Source organism: Sebastes umbrosus, chromosome 11, assembly GCF_015220745.1.
Source record: "Sebastes umbrosus isolate fSebUmb1 chromosome 11, fSebUmb1.pri, whole genome shotgun sequence".
Lineage (NCBI taxonomy): Eukaryota > Metazoa > Chordata > Actinopteri > Perciformes > Sebastidae > Sebastes > Sebastes umbrosus.
The window spans coordinates 7,052,076-7,076,170 of record NC_051279.1 but is presented as its reverse complement, the minus strand read 5'-3'; the positions used below and the strand labels follow the sequence as shown (position 1 = coordinate 7,076,170).

Below are 24,095 nucleotides of genomic sequence, written 5' to 3'. Positions count from 1 at the left end.
CACCACCATCATCATCATCTTCATCATCATCATCATCATCATCATCATCATCATCACCACCACCACCATCATCATCATCATCATCACCACCATCATCATCATCTTCATCATCATCATCATCTTCATCATCATCACCACCACCACCATCATCATCATCATCATCACCACCATCATCATCATCTTCATCTTCATCATCATCATCATCATCATCATCATCATCATCATGGCCTCCTCTGCAGCATCCAGGATCACATTTGAAACCCTCCACAATAAAAGCAGTGGGCGTGGTTTATCATTCGAGCGCACATTTTGTGTCGACCAATCACAGTCTCCTAACAGAGACGCACCTGAGTAGCTGCCAGAGCGCGAGGCGGTCCGCCTGTATAAAAAGCACGAGTCCCACATGTTCTTCATCCAGCATCAGTCTCTGCTCCCAGTCGGACCTACATCTCTCTTCCTCTCAGAGCCACCACCATGCACCTGAGCGCACACGAGTCGTGCCATTCCCTGGTGGTGCTCTGCATCCTCCTGAGGAGTTGCCAAACCTTGAAGAACGACGCCACGGAGCTCCTGTTCTCGCAGGTGAGCGCTCCGGTGCCGCCGCCGGAGGTTCAGAGCAACGTGACCCTGAACCGAGCACGGACCGGCGGCCGAGGAGCGGCCGGAGGGGGGCAAGACAGAGACAGAGACAGAGACAGAGGCGGTGAGGACCTGGAGGATGCTCCACTTTATCTGGGTTTATCATGAGCTCATTATATATGATGTTTGTATTAGAGACCAGAACGAGAGTGATGCACTGACTTTATTGTGCTTTCAGATGCCTTTTTGTATTGTTTACTTTTATTTTCTGATTTTATTTTTAATCTGATGTTATTTGCATGATATCTACCTACTGTCTTTAGGATTTGGCAGTGGATTACTATCCAATCTCTTACTTTGAGTAGTTTATGTAGATAGATAGATAGATAGATAGTAACTTTATTGATCCTGAGGGAAATTCAAGTTTCCAGCATCACAGTTCCATAGTGCAAAACATGTTAGTAAAAAAGGCAGTAAAAAAAGTTAGTAGTGCAAAGTACAAAATAATATACCAGATACAAAAATACAAGGAGATGAAGAAAACTGTTAAAACTGAATATAGTGCAGAGTAGCAGCTGTGATACACGACTATTAAAAAAGTGAATATAGTGCAGAAGAGACTGTTAAAAGTGGGTATAGTGCATTATTATCTGTCCTGCAGACCGTCCTCCTTTGTCCCCCCCCCTCCCTAGAGAGGTGTTGTACAGTTTGATGGCTCGGGGGCAAAGTGTGTTCCTGTGTGTGGCCCAAGGAGCATGAGTAAGAGATGAGGAAACGGAACTAGCTGTTCCATTTCTAGTTTCCCACCTTTTTTACCTTCTATTTTATCTGATTTTCTTCATTTAAGGGTACATGCAGCCAAAAACTCTTGATGAAGTTCAGGTTTACGAATCAAATTTCCTATTACCTCAACATCTACATCTCAAAGAGCCACATGAGAGTCCCTTTAATCAAGGCACTTAATCCCATCATCATGCCACCATAGAATAGAATAGAAAGCTTTATTGTCAATGTATTAAATACAACGAGATTCACAGTTGCCACTTCTGGTCAGTGCTTTAAAACAAATACTTGAAAAAACTAAACGAGGCAGGTAAAACATATAACAGGTAAAACACACACACAGTTATAAAGCAAATAAAACTGGTAAAGTAGATGTAATAAATAAATATAAACAGAAGTGTTACACTAGAAGTATAAAATTTAAAAATAGATGTAATGTAAACAGAGGTAATTGCACTTGTAAAATAGGTAGGGTAGATGTAATAAATAAAATGTAAACAAAGTTGCACTTGAGGTGTATATTGCATCAAGGATATATTGCACAGATAGAGGTATTCACATTCAGTGTATTAATATTGCACAGATTTATTGTTTGTTTAGTGTCCGTATGATGTTATTTGCATGATATCTACCTACTGTCTTTCTAGGATTTGGCAATGGATTACTGTCCAATCTCTTAGTAGTTTAAGTAACCCCAAGAGCATGAGTAAGAGATGAGGAAACAGAACTAGCTGTTCCATTTCCTACCTTTTTTATCTTCGGATTTTCTTCATTTAAGGGTACATGCAGCCAAAAACTCTTGATGAAGTTCAGGTTGACGAATCAAATTTCCTTTTTTGTCTGTATACCTCAACATCTACATCTCAAAGAGCCAAATAAGGGTACCATTAATCAAGGCACTTAATCCCATCATCATGCCACCATCATTCTTGAAAGAGACCGTAGACGACATCAAGACACTTTCAAATATCATACAGCTACTATTTGCAAAAAGTAGCGTATATCACAAGAATCCTGCAGTTGTAGAATAGGAAATGAATATAAAGGAGTCTATAGCATCACTATAAGGTCACTGTAAGGTTAGGGTAGAGTCTTGCACTGAGATCATACAGGGCTCTGCTGCAGTAGTCGTGACTCCCAGCAGAGACTGTTTATCTGCCCATCACCACAGTGAGCTGAGGCAACAGTCGGTGTGTAACACACACACCTGGTGGCTGTCGCCCAGTCAGCTATACGAGGAGCCGACCGGGTGTCAGTGCAGCTGAATGGAGGTGAACTGGAAGCCTCAGATTGTGACTCTGAGCTCTCCCAGCAGTCGGCCGCGAAGGAGGGGAGGGGAGGAGAGTGAGGGAGTTCATTCATCAAAGTCACAGAGAAGGAGGAGGGGGGGTGTTATTGTCACTGAGCTGTATGGAGCTGTATGAATGGACCTGAGCTTATGTTACAGTGGTGGAGGGGAGAGCAGGGGGGGACAGTGTTTGTAGCCTGCAGCAGAATAATACAGACAGTCGTGGCTGCTGCACGGTAAGGGTAATCCTCCTGTTAAATCCCTGCCACACTGATAAAAAGGAAAGTTTTTCCTTTTCACATGCCGTAATTCCTCAGTTTTTTGAAGTAGAAAGGTCAAAATGCTATTGTGCTCCTTCCCCGTGACTTGCCAGAGGCTACGAAAGGGGCTCATAACCAACATAATGTAAAGGGTAAAGGGCTGGCAGTAATCCTTCACTATTATCATGGATTAACCTTTCAATATCACAATGAAGTAATGACATGGAGTTAGTGTGATGTGTAATTTTGTTGTCTCAATTCTTACTGAAAAGGACAAGCTGATTCAAATCTCTCAGAAAACTTAAGAGCTGCAATAATTAGTTCATTAATCAAAATAATCAGCAACTTTTTGGAGCAAATAATTGTTTTAGTCAACATCCTCTTGTTTCAGCTTCTCAAATGTGAGGATTTGCTGCTTTTCGTTTTCATACATGATGATTAGCTGAATATTTCTTGGGGGTTTTGGACTGTTGGTCAGACAAAACAAGACATTTGAAGATGTTACCTTGGGCTGTGTGAGCATTTTAACAGGCCTTTTTCCCCTATTCACTAACATTTTATAGACAGAAAATAATCTTTAGTTGAAGCCCTATCCAACATGATTAAGGAATTTTCTCCCATATCCTGTGCAGCTGCCAGATTCTCACATTTCTCATTGTGTCTTTCCACAGAACGAGGCCAAATCGGATGCAGAGAGCTGAGGTCCACTAAGTACATCTCTGACGGCCACTGCACCAGCATCAACCCCATCAAGGAGCTGGTGTGCGCTGGCGAGTGTCTCCCAGCTCAGATGCTTCAGAACTGGATCGGCGGCGCCTACGGCAGGAAGCTCTGGGGTCGCCGGGGCAGCAACCAGGACTGGCGATGTGTCAATGACAAGACCCGCACCCAGCGCATCCAGCTGCAGTGTCAGGACGGCAGCACGAGAACGTACAAAATCACTGTGGTCACCTCCTGCAAGTGCAAGAGGTACTCGAGGCAGCACAACGAGTCCGGCAACAAGTTCGAGGAGCCGGCTCTGTCGCCGCCGCAGCTCCTGCACAAGCACAAGTCCAAGAGCAAGAGGAGGCTGGGGAAGAACCGGCTGAGTGAGAACTGGCACGACGCTGAACCCTGAGAGCCGGCAGACTCTGAATCCACATAAACCTACAGGAGTTTTGTCTCGGTGATATTGAGACATGACGTCCAGAGCTTGTGGATTATCTCTCAAAGTGACTGGGACTTGATTTAGGTGAAGCTGGTTCCTCACTATGATGGAGAACTCCAGATGGCATGCTAAGGACTTTTTAATACATGTGGTTAAAAGATAATGTGAACAGAACTGGGGCCTTCTGGAGCCCCGAGCCAACACACATTGTCCCACATGTAGCCATGTGCATGCGTTCCTATATATTCATTCCATATACGCAGATGGGGATCCGTAGTTTAGGCACCAATACCAGTAAACAGCAACCATCTCAAACAATCCTGTGTAAATACTTGTACATATATCAAATTCTTACTTGCCTTTTTGAAGTATGGCCATGTGTATAAAATTTTACTATGTAAGATTTATGATGTATGATGTAATATATTTTCTGTGGCAACATATAATATGATCTGTTTTGTTTAAGTGGCGTCAGCATGTGAGTGAAACCAGGAAAAGCTTTGTCATCAATCAGTCTTGTAATAACTTTATATGAAATAAATATCACTTTTTATCACGTCTTGTTGTCAGTGGAGACTTTACCAGGTATAACACTACAGTTGACCATGTGTGACCCATGCAGGGCAATGTTTCATCTACAGGAGGGCAGACTTAAAACTTTAATAAGGTAGTAGTGTAGTCCTAATATTAGCTAATAATAATAATAAGACTTGGTTACTGATGAAAGTTGGAAGGAAATGTCACCATTTTTACAAAATAGTTATAGTGAAAAAACATTGGGTTAAAATAATTCATAAATATATATGTGTAGGAAATGATTATAGTTTTTTTCATATAGACTGTAATTTGAACTGTGCACTTGTGCAAAAGTACAAAAAATAAAAATAATTTTGGTATGATTTTTACTGCAGGTTTAATAGTTTTCTAATTCAAAGGCTGATGTAGTATGTCGTTCTCGCGATACTTGCCACTACCACCTGCTTTCTGAAATCTCGCGAGAACGATGGCAACCTGTTGCAGCCTGCAGCTGTTGATGCTTTTCCAAAAATGCGTCAAGCACGCGCTTGAATTTAACCGGAAATGAAATAATTTCACCTTCAAATTAAAGTTGAATCTAAACTAAAACAAACTTAACTTATAATAGATACATGATCTGAATATAAAATTATGCTGAGTGCAAAATGTGTTTTATTTAATTTTCTCCTGCAGTCATTATAAATTGTATTATTTAATCAACCGATATTTGCAAGGTAACAGATTGCATTACCACGTTATCTGGCACAGATTTTATGTTTCAATGGATTTTTGGCAGTCAGAACGGTATAGAAATAGGAACCTATTACATTTTCTATTTTCAGTAGGCTACAATACAGTATGATGAACTGGTAATTTAGTATTTCAAATTTTGTACTATCCTGGAGCTTTCAACCACATCGCACAATCTCCCTGTAGACTTACTTTTTCCTCAAATCTGACAACTGCAGTTTCTATTCTATAGAGTACAATAATATTGCTTTTGATACTTACATTTTACAACAATTGCATTTATTTAAATTAAATTTGCACTGGCATGGAGCTCGACTCTCTGGTGACGGTGGCAGAGGAAAGAACACTCAACAGACTGCTGGCCATACTCGACAACGCCAGCCATCCTCTGCACGCCGTCATCACCAAACAGAGGAGCTCGTTTAGCGGCAGGCTGCTGCTCTCCAAGTGCTCCACAGACAGACTCAGGAAATACTTTGTCCCCCGAGCCATCAAACTGTGAGGATAAAGGAGGACGGTCTGCAGGACTTTCATAGACTAAACTGCTGGAGTTACCCTGCACTATACTCATTTTTAACAGTCTCTTCTGCACTATATTCACTTTTTTAATAGTCATGTATCACAGCTGTTACTCTGCAGTATATTCAGTTTTAACAGTTTTCTTCATCTCCTTGTATTTTTATATCTGGTATATATTTTTTGTACTTTGCACTACTAACTTTTTTACTGCCTTTTTACTAACGTGTTTTGCACTATGGAACTGTGATGCTGGAAACTTGAATTTCTCTCAGGATCAATAAAGTTACTATCTATCTATCTATCTATCTGTTAGATGTTATGGAGGGGGCCTATTTTAATTGTGGAATTACTTTGTAAACCTAAGTAGTTTTTACACCACAAAAGAACTAAGACATTTAAAAACAGTTAACAAGTACTCCACTATAAATTCTTAACTATTTCTGCACTTTAAGTGCGTTGTGGTAAAAAAAAATAAAAAAAAAAAAAAAAAAAAATACCTGACTTGGTTTTATTTTGAAAGAATTCACCGGAAACACACCTTTTACCTGTTCTAGCTTGACAGTGTTGTTTTCCCAGATCTCCATCCACGTTGCCGGTACCTTCCCATCGGCTGGGAATGGACAGTTTAGGGAGTTACCTGCTGTGACCCTTCACCTCTCACCTCCACCTCCACCTGATGGAGGTTTAACCACAACATGCAGAGCGACAGTAGAGACCCGGACAGGCCCGCTCATCCCGGGATTCTCCCATCACAGGAGGCCGGGAAGAGCGAGCAGCATCCGGCGGAGCGCAGCGTGGACTTCCCGGTGTCCGTGGTGCTTCCTGCCGGCGGCAGCGGAGAGAGAACCGGGCTGCAGACACCCAAACAGTTCTGCTCGTTTCTGGGTCGACCGCTCATCAGCTACACTATCCAGGTTTTCGAGAGGTAGGAGGATTAAATGAAATAGGAGAAGACTAAAATGTCATAATGTATATTTGTCAACCGCAGGTGAGGTTACAGGTAGGTGACAGGTAGGTGACAGGTAGGTGACAGGTGGAGTGACAGCTGGAGACAGTCAGGACGTCACTTCCTCTACCGGTCGGTGTGTGTCTGTGCAGTCAATTCAATTCAATTCATACTGTGAAAGTATCGAAACACTCAATCCACAGGGAAAAACACACAGCCCGTATTCAGAAACTCTGCATTTGAAACAAGCTGTCAGGATTTCTGTCCATTTGTGATGTCACAAATATACAATATTTAGACCCTTTACGCAGTTTTAAACGTAAACATTCTAAATGTGTCCCCAGTTTATTTCCTGTTGCAGTGTATGTGAATGTCATCAGCTGATAGGAAGTACACATGGAACCCAAGCTGTTGCCTAGCAACGCAATTCTGTTGCAATTATGTTGCAATTCTGTTGCAATTCTGTCAAAATGCACTAAATCGGAGCGTTTCAGACAGAGGGTAAATACAGGCATATTCAGGCTGACAGTATGAGCAACAATAAAGTTTTTTTTTTAGCATTACAACATGTAAACATGTTCTAGTAGAAACACATAATACAAGTATGAACCTGAAAATGAGCATGATATGGGACCTTTAATAAACAGAAAATTAATTCTCTGTTTTGATAATCGTTTAGTCATTTATCATGCAAAAACATGTCATGGTTCCAGCTTCTCAAATGTGAGGATTTGCTGCCTTTCCTTTAAATTAGTTTCATAGTTTTCATTTATTTTTTTTAATGATTTTGAGGATTATGATAATATTATTTTGTCATAGTGTTTATATACCTATAGGCTACCTGTTAAGGTATTGCACTTGGTTGTACACGTGAAAAGTGACAGAAGTTGTTGAAGAAAAAAAGAGAGTTTGAGAGAAGTTCAAATCCAGCCTGCTTCCTCTCCTCTGCACTGCTTATGGAAAGTTACAAAACATCAGAAATGTGCTGGGGGAAGAGGTTCCAGACGCTGTTCAATGATCCGCCATGCACTTCAACTGAAGCATATTGATGATAACTCTGAAAAATTCACAGTACTACTGCCAATAGTGTTCTGAGGGACTTTTTCTCGGGTAGAAAGTAGTTCCAAAACCTGTCCACAGTGTGTTCTGTGGATTATCAAGAGTCATTTGCTTCTTCAAAGACACGTTGCTGTTTTGTTTTATGTAATTCTGTGAGCACCACAGACAACATTTCTTTCACCTCCATTGTCTTGAGGTGGAGATACCAGTGTAGAATAATAGATAATTAAGTAACTTTACATCACAATATCAATACATCAATGAAAATCAAGCTTTCTTACCTTCTTACTTTTCCTAAATTTTGAGTCTTTCTTCCATCACTGGAGGACGGACAGATTTCCGGTTCCATAACAGTGAAGAGAAGGTGGATGTTTACACTCTGCAGTGATCACTGCCTGACCCTCATTACAACAATACAATAACAACCGGTGTTTATAATCAGATGTGTCTCCTCTTAGCTTGTTGTCAGTGTTTACGTGTTGTCAGGAAATGAATGCAGCAGCATCCTGGGACTAGAGAGCGGGACGGAGATGCTGCCTGTGTGGGCCCCGGTGATTGCAGAGAGGTCGGAGGTCATCAGTGTCATTGCTGAATTTGAAAGTGTTTCAGTCAGATCCACAATCATAAGTCGGGTTACATGGTCTTGAAATGTGTTCCAGATGCATTATTATACCGGTGGAACTTATTTTACACAATTTTGATATCCGTATCACTTTTTTAAAAAACAATTGTTTTCCAATGCTGAAAAGATAAGTCGATTATTATTATTCAACAACAATTTTGATAATTTGTTCATCGTTAAAGTCATTTATTAAAGGAATAGTTCAATTTTAATCAATATTGATCCCTCTCTCATGTCCGTATGCTAAATATGACGCCAAAGCCAGAAGTGAGTTTAGCTTTCAGCTTAGAAGAAAGACTGGAAGCAGAGGGAAACAGCGAGCAACACCACAACTGGTCGTTTTAACACTATTTGTATTGTACATTTACTGGTTTTATCTTCTCAACTGTGAGAATTTTCTGCTTTTTGCTGTTTTATGTCTGTGTAAATCAGATTTAATTGGGTTTAGACTGTTGGTTGGCCAATACAAGCGTTTCGAAGACGTCACCTTGGGCTCTGGGAACTTTAAGCAAGCATTTTTCAACATTCCCCAGATAAAATAAGCAGAAAATAATCAATAGATTAGTTGCAGCCCTGATTCTCTGGGTGGGTGTTATGCTCTGCCTATCCTCCCTGGTCTTTCTGACTTCTCACCTGACAAAACAGACGTTGCTGAGCGGCCGGTGTGTTCTTGCAGGGTGTCATGGATCCAGAGCATTGTGGTCGTCGTTGCCAAAGAAAACATGGACCTGATGACGGACATCGTCCAGCGCTTCCAGCACAGGAAGGTTCGAGCGGTGCCAGGCGGCTCGACTCGTCACAGGTCGATATTTAACGGAGTCCTGGCTCTGGGCGAGGGGGAGGAGGAGGAGGAGAGGCCGGCGGCGGACAGACCGAAGGTGGTCATCATCCACGATGCCGTGCGGCCTTTTGTGGAGGAGGACTTTCTGTACAAGATAGCCATGGCTGCCAAGGAACAAGGGGTCAGTATGATAAAAGCTGAACGGAAATCACTCCAACATGTTACATCTGCTGCTTTTTCTCATCCACATCAAGGGTGCTTTCTTTCTTGTTTATTTGGTTAAGATCTTTGGTACCAAATACTTGAGAAAGGAAACAATTTATTAATTGATCGTATTATCAGAATAGCTGCGAGCAACTTTTCTGATAATTGATTAATCATTTGAATAATTTTTCAAGCAAAAATGCCAAGTATTCTCTAGTTCCAGCTCCTCAAATGTGAGGTTTTGCTGCAATTTTGTCTCGTATAAGTGCAGTTAACAACTATTTTTATTATTGATTATTTCTAATTGTGTCTATAAAACATCAGAAAATAGTTTTGCCCATCCCAGTTATCCAATCTCCAAGGGGACGTCCTCCTAATTTTGTCCAGTTGACAGTCTAAAACCCATAGACTGTATATAATATCCTCCCCCTGTACAGAAGTGAAGCCAAAATATCCCGGATACGGGAGCCGCCATCTTAAGATTTGACATCATTTGATGATCGGGCGGTGGAACCGCGATATCGAGGTCACACGCCTGAACCAATCACGAACCGAGCTAGTCAGCGAGAGAGACTCAGCTGTCAATCATGACGTCTCATCCCCTTTATATAGCATCAAGTAACTACGTAAAACCAAACTTATCAGAAAAATTAATCCTTGAACACACATCAGAATGATAAGAACGACCTATCTTTGGGAAACATTTATTTGACATGAACTTTGACTTTTTAGTTTGGCCCATGTCCCATCCGCTAACATGGAGGGGGCAGGCTTTATGACCTATACTGCAGCCAGCCACCAGGGGGGGGTCCAGATGTTTTGACTTCACTTTTGAAGCTGTCATATCGTCCATCTTTATATACAGTCTATGCTAAAACCCCAAACTATTACATTTACTACAATGTAAGACAAGTAAAGGCAGTAAACCTTCACATTTAAGAAGCTAAAACCATCAAATGTTTGGCATTTTTTTCTTGCAAAATGACATAAAATCACAAGATTAATTGTTTATCAAAATAGTTGACCATGATTTTTGCTGTCGATCGAATAATAGTTGCTGCTGTTGTGGCCAATAAAAACAATTTGAAGACGTCACCTTGGACTCTTGGAAACTGGGATGTACATTTTTCACTATTCTCAGATGTTTTATAAACCAAACAGATTAATCGCTAATGAAAATAATCGTTAGTTGCAGCCCTGAAACACATGTTCAATGGAAGCCCACATCTTCTACTTGTCAACTTGTGACTGAGATGTTTAACCTTGCGGATATCTGGAGGATATTGAATTAATTTTTTTTAAAGCTGAAAGAAATCAGTGGAAATAGAGCCTTTACTCACTACAAACATTCAATTTCTGCATTGAGGAAGCGTAGTAAATGTCATAACTTGGAAGTTATCATAATTAAACGTATCTCCAAAGCTCCCATTTGTAAATATGACTTGAAGATGTGTAACCTCTATGGATTGTCAGTGTTTCCAGTAGGATATGAAGGCAGGATGTGTCTATTTCCAACAGAGCAGCAGTTCAGAGACGGATCATAATTCCTCTACAAATAGAGGAAACAACCCCAAAATGCCAGTAGTTCTTCAAGCTTTGGAAAGTGCCGCACATTTAATTAAATCTCGCCTCTAGCTCATTCTTAATTTCTATAACCAGAGAAGGTCAATTACAACCCACAGTGTAAACAAATCCATCATGATCAGCTGCAGTTACAGGACTCAAACCTTTCACCTGGTGGGATGACGGGGTACCAGAAGCGACTTTTGTTTGTGCGTCCCTGTGCTTCGTTTTTCAGCGTGCGGTGTGAACATAAACAAACCAGCCACTAAAAATACAACAAAGTAAAGTTTTCCAGTCGGGTCCAGACCGAAGAAGACAAACAGTTCTTGTAATCTTGTGGTCTTTCCATTTTTTTTCAGAAACTGTTTATCAGATTGACAGATGCATCGCTCCCGGTGGTAGCGTTTATTCCATCAGTGATAAATGGAAAACATTTGGGGCGAAGTCACGGCCGCTGTGACGAACACACTCGCAGATTAGTCTCATAATGATTCATGGCTGAGAGACTCTTGTTGAATGCAGGTCACACAGGTTGTGAAGAAAGCAAGAGCTCCCCGACATGAGGCCGACGTTTATGGTGTGTTTCTGAGTGTGTGCTTTGTGACGAACTTTCACAGCAGGCGGTCTGGTCTTCATTATCCTGCCAGTGTCCACGCTCATGGCAGAGCGCCTGTCTCCACCGAAAAGCAGCAGATTAATTCTGATTTCAACAGCATGTGTAACACGCATAACACATGTTTGCTTTCCTTTCATTCGCGAGACGTTCCTCTCGCACACACTCCTGGAAACTGCCTTCAATCATGCTATAGCAGTGAGATGAAAATATTATCTCAGAAATGTTGATTATTTAGAATTTCCAAGAAGTACAAGCGGTGCGTGCTCCAGCTATGCTGGTTAAGATGGATTTATTGTTACTGTGTAATATGGCTGCTGACTGAAATTATGATCAGGGAAATATTCTCTCTTTGAAATATGCAGTTATGGCTGAACAGCTATCAAGAAAGAAAATATCTTAACTCAAGGTCCACTTAGTAGCTGTTTCTAGCTTTACACAGCATCTCATGATCCTTATTTGTGTTTCATGATTAGTACCAGCCGCGAGCGTGTGGCTGGTTTTGTTTTCATCTTGTGAGTGTGTGTGTGTCATCATTGCAAAATGGGGTCCTGGAGACACCTCTTATAGCGCGGGAACTACCGCAGAAGAGGTTTTGAGTACTTTGCCAGGTGGTTATATTTCTGTCTGTCTGAGGACAGATTTGATTAACGCGATAGTTTGAAGATGGGCATGGTCCAAGCAAGGGAGCCGGAAGTATGGGGGTAGGAAGTGGGGGAAGGGGCCATTGGCGCTTTCAAAGCAAGTGACAGGAATAAATAGAAACGTCCAACAAGCGCTCCATCGCTCGCTGCCATTTAGGACACTCCAATAGAAAACAATGCAATCAAACTGATTTTGTCGCTGACGCTCACTCGTGCCGCTTTCAGTTAGGACGCAGACACCGTAATTTCATTGAGACACATAGTCTCATTCTCAAGTGAGACCTGATGGAACTTGGTGGCTACAGGGGGCCATCTACAGGGGATGTTTGGTGGCCAATCGGGCCATGATACTGTGATAAAAGTTCCTTCCATCCATTATCTGTAACTGCTTATCCAATTCAGGGTCGTGGGGGGGGCTGGAGCTGATCCCAGCTGACATTGGGCGAAGGCGGGGTACACCCTGGACAGGTAGCCAGACTATCACAAGGCTGACACATAGAGACAGACAACCATTCACGCTCACATTCACACCTACGGGACATTTAGAGTCAACAATTAACATAACCTGCATGTCTTTGGACTGTGGGAGAAAACCCACGCTAACACGGGGAGAACATGCAAAATCCACACAAAAGGGCCCTGTGATAAAAATTGTTAATCATGATTTAGTGTTCCTAAAAACTCTGCAGATTTGACATCTTATGTCAACACTTTGATTGAATAAATGTTTTGCATTTTTAACTAAACTCTGTAACAAAAACTATTAGAAACAGCTAAGATGAAGGAATTTTTGTCCGTCACAGTTTGTTTACTGTCAAACTTTATTAAGAATATTGTGAAAAACAACAACACAAGTTAGTTAATCAAACTGTGAGCTGATGGTATCATTACACCCCCAAGCGCCAAGACAGCAAATATGTTTTTGAAAATGCTAAAATAATGATGTATGATTTCATGTTTTGCTTCTTTTGAAGGGACTCATTTCACCCTTTACAGAGCTTATCTAAAGGTATGATATCTCTTTATTATTGTATTCAAAGCAAGTGCTAAAAACTCCTTTTGTTTCACACAGGCCGCAGGAGCTATCCGACCTCTCGTTTCCACGGTGATAGCCACCACATCAGAGGGCTACCTGGATCATTCTCTGGAGCGAGCCAAGTACCGAGCCAGCGAGATGCCTCAGGGATTCACATATGATGTCATCTATCAGGCCTATCAGAGGGTACGGTCTGTTGTTTCACTCACCTTTAACACACAAGCGGGCGTTCCTATGTTGTGGGTATGAGGGTGATAATGATAACAATCAGTGCATATAAGAATAAGAAAGAAAAGAAACACAAGGACGACATAATCTTTGATGGCGGGACATTTAAAATGTCTAGATTTTTGCAGCTTAAAGGAATACTTCACCATCTAAATGACCATTTGTATATCAATTACTCACCGCTTGTTACCTTGAATTATTCAAGAAAAGTTTGTTTTTCTTGCTTGCCTCCATGGTGAATGGAGAATCAGAAAATCCTTGATGAACTGAAGTAAATGGAGGCCAGGTTTAACAACAGCAAAACTATATCAAAACATCCATTTACAAACTCTCACACAACTTGTGCAGTATAATTCAAGTCTCATTTATCTGGTCGTATGTAAGTCAAGTCAATTTAATTTGTATAGCCCAATATCACAAATCACAATTTGCCTCAGGGGGCTTTACAGTCTGTACAGGATACAACACCCTCTGTCTTTTACAGTACAACCCTCACATCAGATGACGAAAAACTTAACCAAAAAAAAAAACCTTTAACAGGGAAAAAATAGAAGAAATCTCAGAAAGAGCAACTGAGGAGGGAACGCATATGCATTTTTGCCAAAATCGTGCTTTTTAAAACACTTCCTCCACTACTGTCTCATGCTTGCAATGGTGCGCTGCGAGTCTGTTCGAGTCCGCACGAGTAGTTAATAGTAGTTACCATCAATTCCACTGTTTTCTTTGTACTGTTAATACCACGGATCTTAAAGTGATCCAGGGGAAAAGTACAGTAGTCGCATTAATGCTTTTATCCTTATCATTTATTATTCTATTCTTTGTTATACAGAAGGGATACAGGGTGTCCGCATGGCCAAAGTGACGTCACACCATCAGACATGGCTCTTTGCAGTGGTTCCGTGCGGCAGGTTGTCGCCCGTCCGTGCACATTCAAATTTTTCTAACTACGCAGAAACGGATGAGCGGACAAAACTTTGAGGAGCTTTGAGAATGTTTGACGCGAGGAGAAACCCACACCGAGTATAATAGATCCAAACGTTTTCTCGTCCAGAATTTTTTCCAAAGTTGATTTCTACAACACATAATATCACAGGATGGACAGATCAAGTCCTGCAGGCGTGTGTCTTTTACTCCTGGTGTCGAATAATTGCACAAAAAAGTTCAGCAAGCAAATCTTATGAAATGACAGCCAGGTGGAGATTTATACTCTAAAAATTACACCACTTAGATGACAAAGGACTTTATGGTGCTCATACATCATAACATGCCTCTACAGTCCTTCATTGTTCAGCTGATGTGCCAGAACCTGCAGGGTTTCACTGTGAAGAGCTTGTGGCGTGGATGCTATCATTTTCACTTGGCCTCTGCTGCGTCTGGGAAAGAAATGACACAGTAATATATTCTGCCACACTGCAGCAGATTAGTCTGTGGAACAAATGTGAACAAAGGCTCAGTTGGAAAAATGGTGAAAGAGCACTGAAATTGCATGGCACATTTAGGTGGAGTCGGATTAATAGCCTCTGCAGTTGAGTGCGTTTTAATATGTGTACCTGAAAAATGGAAAGAATTTATCCGCTGACGTAAACCGTAAATGTGTGGATTCTTCTCTGAAAGCAGGGGCTTATTGCTGAGACTTGGCAGGCTTAAGCAAGCCAACTTAATGTGAAACTCAAGTTGCAGAAGTTGACCTTATTTATTTGAGTTTGCTATTTCAACCGTGACTCCATTAGATGGTTCGTCCGATAGCCACATTTTTTTAAAGGACGCAGCAAACTTTGAGCTAAGAGCTAAAGTATGCCTCCAATTGGAGCCCCATTTGTCTGCAGTTATTTTCACTCCTGGCACGTATGGATCTTCAGATTGCTTTGAGACCCGTTGGCTTTGGCGTTGTCCTTTTGAGAAAATGAGCTTACATTTATGCCGCGGTGTCAAGGCCAGTCAAGTCAGACAAACCGGGGAGGTCGCTGGAGAAAGAGAAGGTTGGGGGGGACGACCCTCTCCCCTCCCGTTGTTGTCCTCCTCTTCAACCTTTCAAAAGATAGGGAAAGTGTCAGGTTAGGACTGTAGGACATGCTCATGAAGAGCTGCACATTTGTAGCTTGACATCCATTGAGAGTAGAAGAACTTAGTGCTGAAAAGACAAAGGGGGAGACACTTTATCCAGTTCCCCAGTGAAAGCTTTTGTACCGGGAGAAAATGCTAAAGGTTAAATTACCTCAAGTCCGAGAGCGTCTTTCTGCTGTGCTTTCTCTCTTCAGTTCCAGGGTCCATGGAATAAAAGACCCCTCTCTTTTATAGCTTGATAAAATATTACCCAGGTATACTCTCAGGTAGCACGGATTTGTCTTTGTAGTCCTGACTGTCTTTTAAACCAAATGAGCTCATCGCCTCAATCCAAACCATGTGATCTACACGAACTGAGCTTTCCCAGCCGTGAGTCAAAGCACAAAAGAAAGGTTCATTGGTACAATAAAGTGCAGGAACTAATCTTAATCAAGATTACTTTGTATACTTTATGGTGAACATAGCAGCTAAATACATATACAGATAATTCCTTCAGGAGTTTGTGGAGACCAAAGACAGAGTTAGAAGAGTGAATATTAGACCAGGGTTATTATCGTGAACTTAAACTGAAAGTAAAACAGAAATAATAATAATAATAAAAATATTGTCATAAACTGAAACTAAATAAAAACAATATCCTTTAAGAAAAACTAAACTGAAACGATATTGCCTGGTTATAAAACTAATATAAATATAATGATAAAAATGAACGTAAATTCATTTAAGTTTTAGTGTTTTATCTTTAACATATCACGACCTAAAAAATTAGACGCCGTGAATTTCCGTCAACCCTCATGACGTTTAACCACATCAGAAACTGAACAGACTTGACATTCCAGGAGATGGTGCTATGCTGCAATTGCTTCACAGTTTATCCCTGTTGTTTTCACATACAAGTCTTGTGGAATTAAATAACAAGAACAGGATTTAAATATTGTAGTGGATCACATGCCATTCAACCGAGCTATTCAGCTCAGGTTTAATATTAACCAACTGGAGTCAGAATGAACGTTTGGTAGTGAACTCAAGTTGATTCCCAAATCAAAAGATTTAAACATTATGGCCACTCCTAAACAGTTCTCCAACTTTGTATTTTTTATGTTTATGTAGCTACATACTGCTGAGACATTATACCTGGCTCTAACAAAACAAACTAAAACTACTGTGAAATTAAAACTAAACCATTCTGAAAAACTGTAACTAAACTAAAACTAGCAAATGCACTCTGAAAACTAATTAAAACTAAACTAAAATTACATTTAAAAGTCTGAACTAAAATAAAATAAAAACTAATTGAAAATTAAAAACTATTACAACCTTGTATTAGACTTGCATATAGCCAACTGTTTACTAATATATAGGTGAGAATATGTCAATGTTGTGTTCTTCACCTGCAAAAAAAACAATGAATTCAGCTTTAAGTAAAATCATTCATCATTAACATTAATAACATGATTTAGATCAGGAAATTGTTAAACAAAGAATAAGTAAACCAAATTAAAAATCTCACAAGCAGTTAATAAACAGTATTGTGCTACAGATGGATTTTAGTCGGTAATAATAAATATCGGTAACAGGAATTTGCATTTCAATTTTGAGTTTTTATTTTCTCATGGCCTGAAAACAACCCAATTAATTCCAAATTGTATTTAACTTTCATATGGGATATTGTACCCAGCAAAAACAAGGGTAGACATTATTGTGCACAACTTTTAAAATTGGGGTTTAGACTCCAGTATTAACACGCAAATCCAGATTTGCCCCCACCTGAATAAATTCAATTAGACCTTTGAATTCTCTCGGCTCACAAAAAGATTTTTCATGCCTTTTATATTATTTTTTTCCTCTACAAAGTGACATTCAGCTGATTAGGACAGGCCTGCCCTTCCTCCCTTTTGTTGTATTTGCAACCACGCATGTTTTTGTGTAACAGGTCACACATTTGTTTAAGCTGTTAGTCCATAAATGCAACACATTTGCATGGTTAGCATTTCCTTCCAATGAAATATACTAGAACCACATGTTCATACCTACTAATGAGCCTTGGAACTGTTGCTTGAAAAACGAGGGAAAGTCAAGTACTGGAACAAACAATGTCACATTTCTGCTGTCGAAAAGGGGCAGTAAAGGAAAATACCCTTTTATGAGTTACTGCTTTTATGATAAAATTAGTTACTATACTTTATGTTTGGAAATGTTTTTTGGTCATCCAACACAAATAAATTCCTGTGGGTAACACTGTTAAAGCGTTTAGATGGAGAGTTTTCGAATGTTCACCATCATCACCGCCAGGCTCTGAGATAAAGGTTTGCCATTTCTTGCATTTGCAGGAACAACCATCTGTGTAGCATCCACAGATATACAAGAAAGCACATCTTGTAGAACAACGTGGAAATATGTCTTTTAACCTGATGAAACCAAATTCAGAGAGGTAAGAGTGTTACAAGCCAACAGTCCATCAGCCAAAGAAAATAGTATCTTCTGAAGTGTCTGCTGAAAAATGTGGTGACGGCAGCATCACGTTATGAGCCTGTTTCTCTTCTGTTCAAACACCAGCTCTGATCACAAAACAGACAGTGTATGAAAGGCGGTCAGATATATATGGTGAAATATGTGCAGAAAGTTCAAGTTAAAGAAGAATTTCATCTCTCAAGGCGACGACAATATGATGCACAGAACCAAATGATCTCAGGAATGTCTGGACAAAAGAAGAGCCTTCTCGAACAAGTGGTGAATCAGAGAGTATACAGCAGGTCATATTGTTCAGTCTCAACTCCTCTGAAAATAACAATGTGAGGCATTAAATGCAGAAGTACTGAGTAGACTTGGACCGTTCCAAGCATGCTTCATGCTGGTATTGAAACAAAAGGTCTTCCTATAATATTTTATTTAATGTAGTAGTTTTGGCCGATTGGAGATGGGGCCTAAGGATGGCGATGTTGGTTGTGTGGTTGGTCCATTGAAGGCCATTGGCCAGATTGCCATGAAATTCATTCATTCATTCATTATTTGTAACCGCTTATCCTCTTCAGGGTCGCGAGGGGGCTGGAACCAATCCCAGCTAACATTGGGCGAAGGAAGTGAAACCTATGATCAGAATAGTCGTTCTTATTACTCTTACTCACATTGGGCTCACTTCTATAGAGAATTAAATAGTGAAAATAAACTATTCCCCATTTTTCTGAGGACCTCCTGGAACTCCCTTAAGGACCCCTCGGGGTTCCCGGACCCCTGGTTGAGAACCATTGCTGTAGACTATAAGTCTTGTTGATATTTTGCTCAATCTGGCCTTACACCATTTTTTAAATAAAGTGTATGTGATGGACTGTCCAGTCTAATAACAGTAAAATCGAGAAAATGTCCAAGTATGTGTACAATTTTGACATCTATTCTTAAATACACAGTGTACTATAGATTTTCACTACATATATATGTCAGTGAGTTTGCATATGTAACCGGGCATCCAGTTGGTTGCGGCCACTGGTGCGGTTCCAACGCTGCAGTGGAACAACATAGTGTACCACAGTTCCACTTAGTGTGATGGAAATATATTGTTGTCAACAGTTGTCCACAGCCTCTCCTCTCTGTTGTGTCCCCTTCTGCAGTGCAGTGAGTCAGACTTTGAGTTTGGCACCGAGTGTCTCCATCTGGCTCTGCAGTACTGTGGCACCAATGCCAAGCTCATCCAGGGTCCGCCAACGCTGTGGAAGGTGAGCTCGCCAGGGGCCTGGTTTGGGTTGGGGATTGTGGATTTGGTGACATTTTGGCTAGCACACAGCTGTGTGCCCGCTGCTGATTTATCATATGGGCACAAACAAAGCTTGTGAATTGAAAGTGAGGTTCTGCTGGCAGAAGAGGAAGCACTAATATATTGAATGTGACATCCAGGATTAGCATGCAGAAATTAGTTTAAATGTAAATGTTCTGTATTTAACTCTGTATCAGATCATGTAACTTTCTGGCTTAACAGTTAGTTCACCCAAATTACAAAAAGACATTTTTCTAGTTAGACGTAGTGTTATCTAGCCGTGATGATAGTTTTTGGTTTTATAAGCTGAGACTTTGAGATTTCTGCCTCCACTCCAATATAATGGGCATAATTTTGTTTGTGATGCTTAAAGCGTTGAAGACATTTGAGGAGATCGACACTTGATTAACAAATGAAGAGCAACATGTCTTTCCAGAAACAATCCCCCGGTTACTCTGGATAACTCAGAGTGGTGGTTCCCAACCTTTTGCTTGCGATAAATACAAAGCCATGACCGCACGCCACAGGTTTCGTGTTTATGAGTTGCGAGCAGCACAATTGAAGATTGATTTTTCCCTTTTTAGAGACCTTTTCGACCTAATAGTTCCAGGATCTATGGAGCCACAGGAACTGAATCAGGAACTAAACTTAGCAACGATGAAGGTTAGCCAGATTTGTCCGATAATTGATTAAAAACGACGGCTGTGTTTCAGATGCAATTTTCACATACAGGGAAAAACAAGAACATGTCATGTGTTGTTCTTTCAGCACTCCAAACCTAGCTGAGATAGTGGGATAGTGGAAATTACTACCCGGAGAGCATGGACTTTTTTTGGCATCAGTAACTTTGACAGAGCAACTCAAGACCTCCGGTCAAACTAAGGGTCCTGAGTTTCTGAAATGGTTCCTGGTAACCTAGAAAATTTCTTGCAGTGGGATCACGCTATTAGATTCTTTCATTTGAAACTTTTAGAGGTCAAACTTTACAGTGTTTCTCAAGAAAATTAGAGAAAAGTCCAAAGAATATATATGATTTTGTGTAGCAGAATTAATTTCCTATTTCCCTCTTTCTCGTTAAACCGTTGGGAACCATTGATCTAGAGTCACTTTTTCAGTGCTTTGAGGAACCCAAATGAAATTCCATCCGCCGTTGATGTATTGGGGCGATGAGTTATTTTTCAGTGGCAGATATCTCAAAATCTTGGCACATAAAACCAAAACTACCTGCATTGCCAGACACCTCTACAGAAGAACATGTTTTTCTTTTCTAATTTGTGTGAACTGATCCTTTAAACTCATGTTATTTTGTCCTCCAGGTAACCTACAAACGGGATTTGGCTGCTGCAGAGTCCATTATCAAAGGTGAGTTATACATTTGCCATTATTATCATTTCCTGTGCGCTCTGTTTATAGTTTCATCTTCTTATATTGTATACACACATGATGAATCCATGTAGACGTGTATACATGAAAGGCTGAAAGCAGTAGTTCTTCTCAGACAGTTTAAATGGTCAGAAGTGAGCAGTGTGTAGGAGTGTTTGTCTCTTTTTGTTGAATATAATGACCCAAAATCGCCCCTCACTTTACTGAGAGGGATAAATTCTTTGTAGCATTTGTAAGCAGTCTGTGAATACTACGGAGAGCAAGTCACGACAAGAGATACTATCACAATCAGAGACATGGAAATAAACACAGACCCATATTTCACCCCGCCAGCACCTGGACCAACAAGTTACCTGTTTGATGATGACATAAGGTGCACAGTGATTATTCCCAGAGCCTCTGATGTGAATGAATTCATTGTGTGTTTTTTTTTTTTAGAGAAGACTTGGAAGAAAGTTCTCACATCTGTCAGTATGAGAAACTGTCGTGTGTTTCAGTTTGTGTGTTTGTGTTTCTGTGCGCTCACACATACTTTCATATGCATGACTGTGTGTGTGTGTGTGTGTGTGTGTGTGTATGTGTGTGTATCCTGGTTAGAAGTGTGTGTTTGTGGGAACACTTCTCAATAGATGGCTTTTTAAGTGAGGCAGTCGTTCTGGAGGTCCTCTGTTCTTTTCAGCTGTGGCTCTGATGGGTTGATGTTGTTTTACACAGTTGGCCATCTGAATTTAATGTTGTAGAAATGAATATGTATTTTCTGTTTTTGATCATGAACCACAGTTGCAAAGTAAAAGTCCAATTCATTTTTCTCATAGACAATGTTAGGTGACAGTTGGAGCACTTCTACAGCTTGGGTCGGCATGAAACTCCGTGAAATGATTTGTACAAAACAGTAACAACTGTGTTAGAAAATATCTGGTTCATTGATAGAAATTGAAGGTACAGTACAAGTCTGCGCTGCATACATAGAAACATTGAGGTAGATGTTATCTACGACTCCCAAGGTGCATTTCAGCAAGAAACATTCAATCACGGAGCATACGATTCTGTTATATGTTATGTACACATAACGACGAAAGATTATGTTGTTGAGATTAAAGATAAAGTAGGCCAGATTGTAGCAAATATGATTTAAAAAAAGTTTTTTTTTATAAAATGGTCGCTATATCCTGACGGTAGTGCATGAGACAGGAAATCTGTGTCCTCCGGTGCTCCTAATGGCATCTGCAGAATTTCACAGACTGGAGGACAACAACCAATCAGAGCCGAGCTGGAGCGTGCCGGCCAGCTTCCGTTTATGAGAGCCGGCTGTCAGTCACTCGCGAACTCCGACAACACGGTCAAACTAGGCAGCGCTGATCAAATATGAATCAATATTCTGTTACTGTAATGCCTATTTCTCACCTCAAATGTGTTCAGAAACATCTTGTAGTGTACTGTTTAGCTGTAAAATGAGAAAGTTTATGACCCGGCAGCCATGTTGAGATCTCTTGAGGGAATACCAAGCACCGCCCACCATCCGGAGCACAGCCAATAGGAACGCTCTCTCTCTGAAATGACCTGTGATTGGTCAAAGTCTTCCGTCACGGGCTAGATTTTTTTAAAGCTTGAAAACAGAGCCATGAGGAGGTACAGAAGTCTAGTTTTCTCTCAGAACACTTGAATTATAATATGCTGAAAGGTTATTATGGAATTTTTGCCCAATGATGACAAAATTGTTGCCAACTGAAGCTTTAAACTGAAAATACAATCTGCAGTTTAAATCGATTAACTTTCAAGTTCCGGGTCAATTTTAGATGAATTCAGCAACTATGGCAACGTGTTTTGTTCCTAAATTCAGAGATGTGTTGCAGCGCTATGCCGTCTGGCTAAGTCCTTCCCGAGTCATGTCATGAGCCCTCATCACTGTTGCTCGTGTCGGAGCATTCTCTGATGCAACCCATTTATCCAGTCGCCCAACTCTACTATTCACCTTTACTTGTGATAGAAGTGACCTATACTCAGCCCGCAAACCTGGTTGGGTTGTTTTCAGTTAATTATTCGTGTAAAGCTTATCTAAAGGACCTTTACTGATGGAACCAAACTAACTGCCAGACGATTTCGCAGTTATTGTTCATGCACTCTCTGACTGTTGATAGAGCAATTATCTGAGTCACATCATGTCTTTCTCTTGCAGAGACTCTATCGCGGTCGGCCTGTGTTATCACAGGTGGATCTGCACAAGCCGTGACACTGGCTGATGCCCTCCAGAAGGCTGTTGGAGCTCTCGACATGGTAAGAGTGTGTCAGTCGCAGCTGATTAAAATGCTGGTTATGTTGATGACAGCATTACTGAAGATCCCCATGAGTTTGCCATTTTTATTTTCCTCTGTCTCACCGTCCATGTACCTCCGATCCCCCAACAACTCGATGTGAGATCCACTTGGGTGGCCCCGATGGGAAGACTTGCCATCTGCGGTCAGACCTCTCTCTAATGGAGCCTGTCTGGGACATCCACTCTCTGCAACTTTTCTCCTCCTCATTTTCACCCGCCATCCCCGACCTGCACCTCTCACTCCCCCGATGCAGGAGAGCAGATGGCAGTCATATATCCTGTACCGTGGGAGTTTGCTTGATTAATTGAGTGTTTAATGATGAGTTCTTACCTCCTCCTCATCCTCCTACCACCTCTGCTCAATCAGACTTGACAAGCTTTCCCAGTTTCCACCACAGTTCATGTCCCTCCCTTTCACTCCTAATCTTTTTTGGGCACATCAAATTCCCATGTTGCAAACATCCTCCGTTTAATTTGTAAAATTGTTCCTAATAGACAATGGAAAACAGTATCCATATGCAAAACAGTAAAGAGTGACAGTCTGAGATATTCAATCAGACAGCACAGACCACATAGAAGTTCCACATGTGAAATGTTCTTACCTCAACAACCGTTGGGCTTCCCTTGAGCAAGCCACGTAACCACTAAACTCAAGCAACCTTTCGTCGGGTCCCTCTCCCAGAACGGACCGACATGCAATAGATGTTGGGTGTGTACAGGAGGGGTCTGTCAGAAACAATAGCTTTTGTGCAAAGCTGTGTTTAGAACAAGAGTGACAAATCACCAGCTAGTTATGGTGGTCCCAAAAATCAGTTGATGTATGAGTTGTAAAATTAGTTTTGAGACAAACAAAACTGGTCAGGGGGATTATGCTTTTTGGGTTGTCCGTCCATCCATCTGTCAGTACGTACATACAAACGTCTGACCCATTCTCGTGAATGTGATAGCTAAGGAACGCCTAGAGGGAATTTCCCCTTGGACTCAAGGATGAACCGAATTTGGTGGTCACAAAACACGTTTTTGGCCGTAACTTAAGAATGAATCTGCT

At 40.8% G+C, this 24,095-nt stretch overlaps 2 protein-coding genes and 1 long non-coding RNA gene across 5 annotated transcripts in view; 2 read left to right on the top strand and 1 right to left on the bottom strand.

Annotated features, from left to right (window-relative positions):
- Positions 1-211: 211 nt before the first annotated feature.
- On the top strand, positions 212-4,615 carry sostdc1a (sclerostin domain containing 1a). The gene is made up of 2 exons (XM_037784332.1): positions 212-703; positions 3,582-4,615. The coding sequence occupies exons 1-2, from the start codon at positions 475-477 to the stop codon at positions 4,025-4,027; spliced, it is 675 nt and encodes a 224-aa protein (XP_037640260.1). The 5' UTR covers positions 212-474; the 3' UTR covers positions 4,028-4,615.
- Positions 4,616-6,193: 1,578 nt separating this feature from the next.
- crppa (CDP-L-ribitol pyrophosphorylase A) overlaps positions 6,194-24,095 on the top strand; it is a 52,705-nt gene continuing 34,803 nt past the window's right edge. The window contains exons 1-6 of one of the 3 annotated variants that reach the window (XM_037784329.1): positions 6,194-6,767; positions 9,146-9,431; positions 13,347-13,496; positions 19,208-19,312; positions 20,667-20,712; positions 22,910-23,007. In XM_037784329.1, coding sequence (XP_037640257.1) covers positions 6,538-6,767; positions 9,146-9,431; positions 13,347-13,496; positions 19,208-19,312; positions 20,667-20,712; positions 22,910-23,007 — 915 coding nt within the window. In that variant the 5' untranslated portion in view covers positions 6,194-6,537. The remainder of the gene's footprint in view (positions 6,768-9,145; positions 9,432-13,346; positions 13,497-19,207; positions 19,313-20,666; positions 20,713-22,909; positions 23,008-24,095) is intronic. The other 2 variants (XM_037784330.1, XM_037784328.1) reach the window with 2 other exon arrangements.
- On the bottom strand, positions 14,591-15,976 carry LOC119496778. The gene is made up of 3 exons (XR_005208807.1): positions 15,754-15,976; positions 15,452-15,566; positions 14,591-14,911 (listed from the first exon to the last, which is right to left on the bottom strand). It is a non-coding gene; the product is annotated as an uncharacterized LOC119496778 (long non-coding RNA).

Bases quoted from the DNA above. Each gene is read 5' to 3' on its own strand.
- sostdc1a (XM_037784332.1), top strand. From the start codon at position 475: ATGCACCTGAGCGCACACGAGTCGTGCCATTCCCTGGTGGTGCTCTGC. The intron at 704-3,581 runs GTGAGGACCTGG...GTCTTTCCACAG, and splicing joins CAGAGACAGAGACAGAGGCG to AACGAGGCCAAATCGGATGC.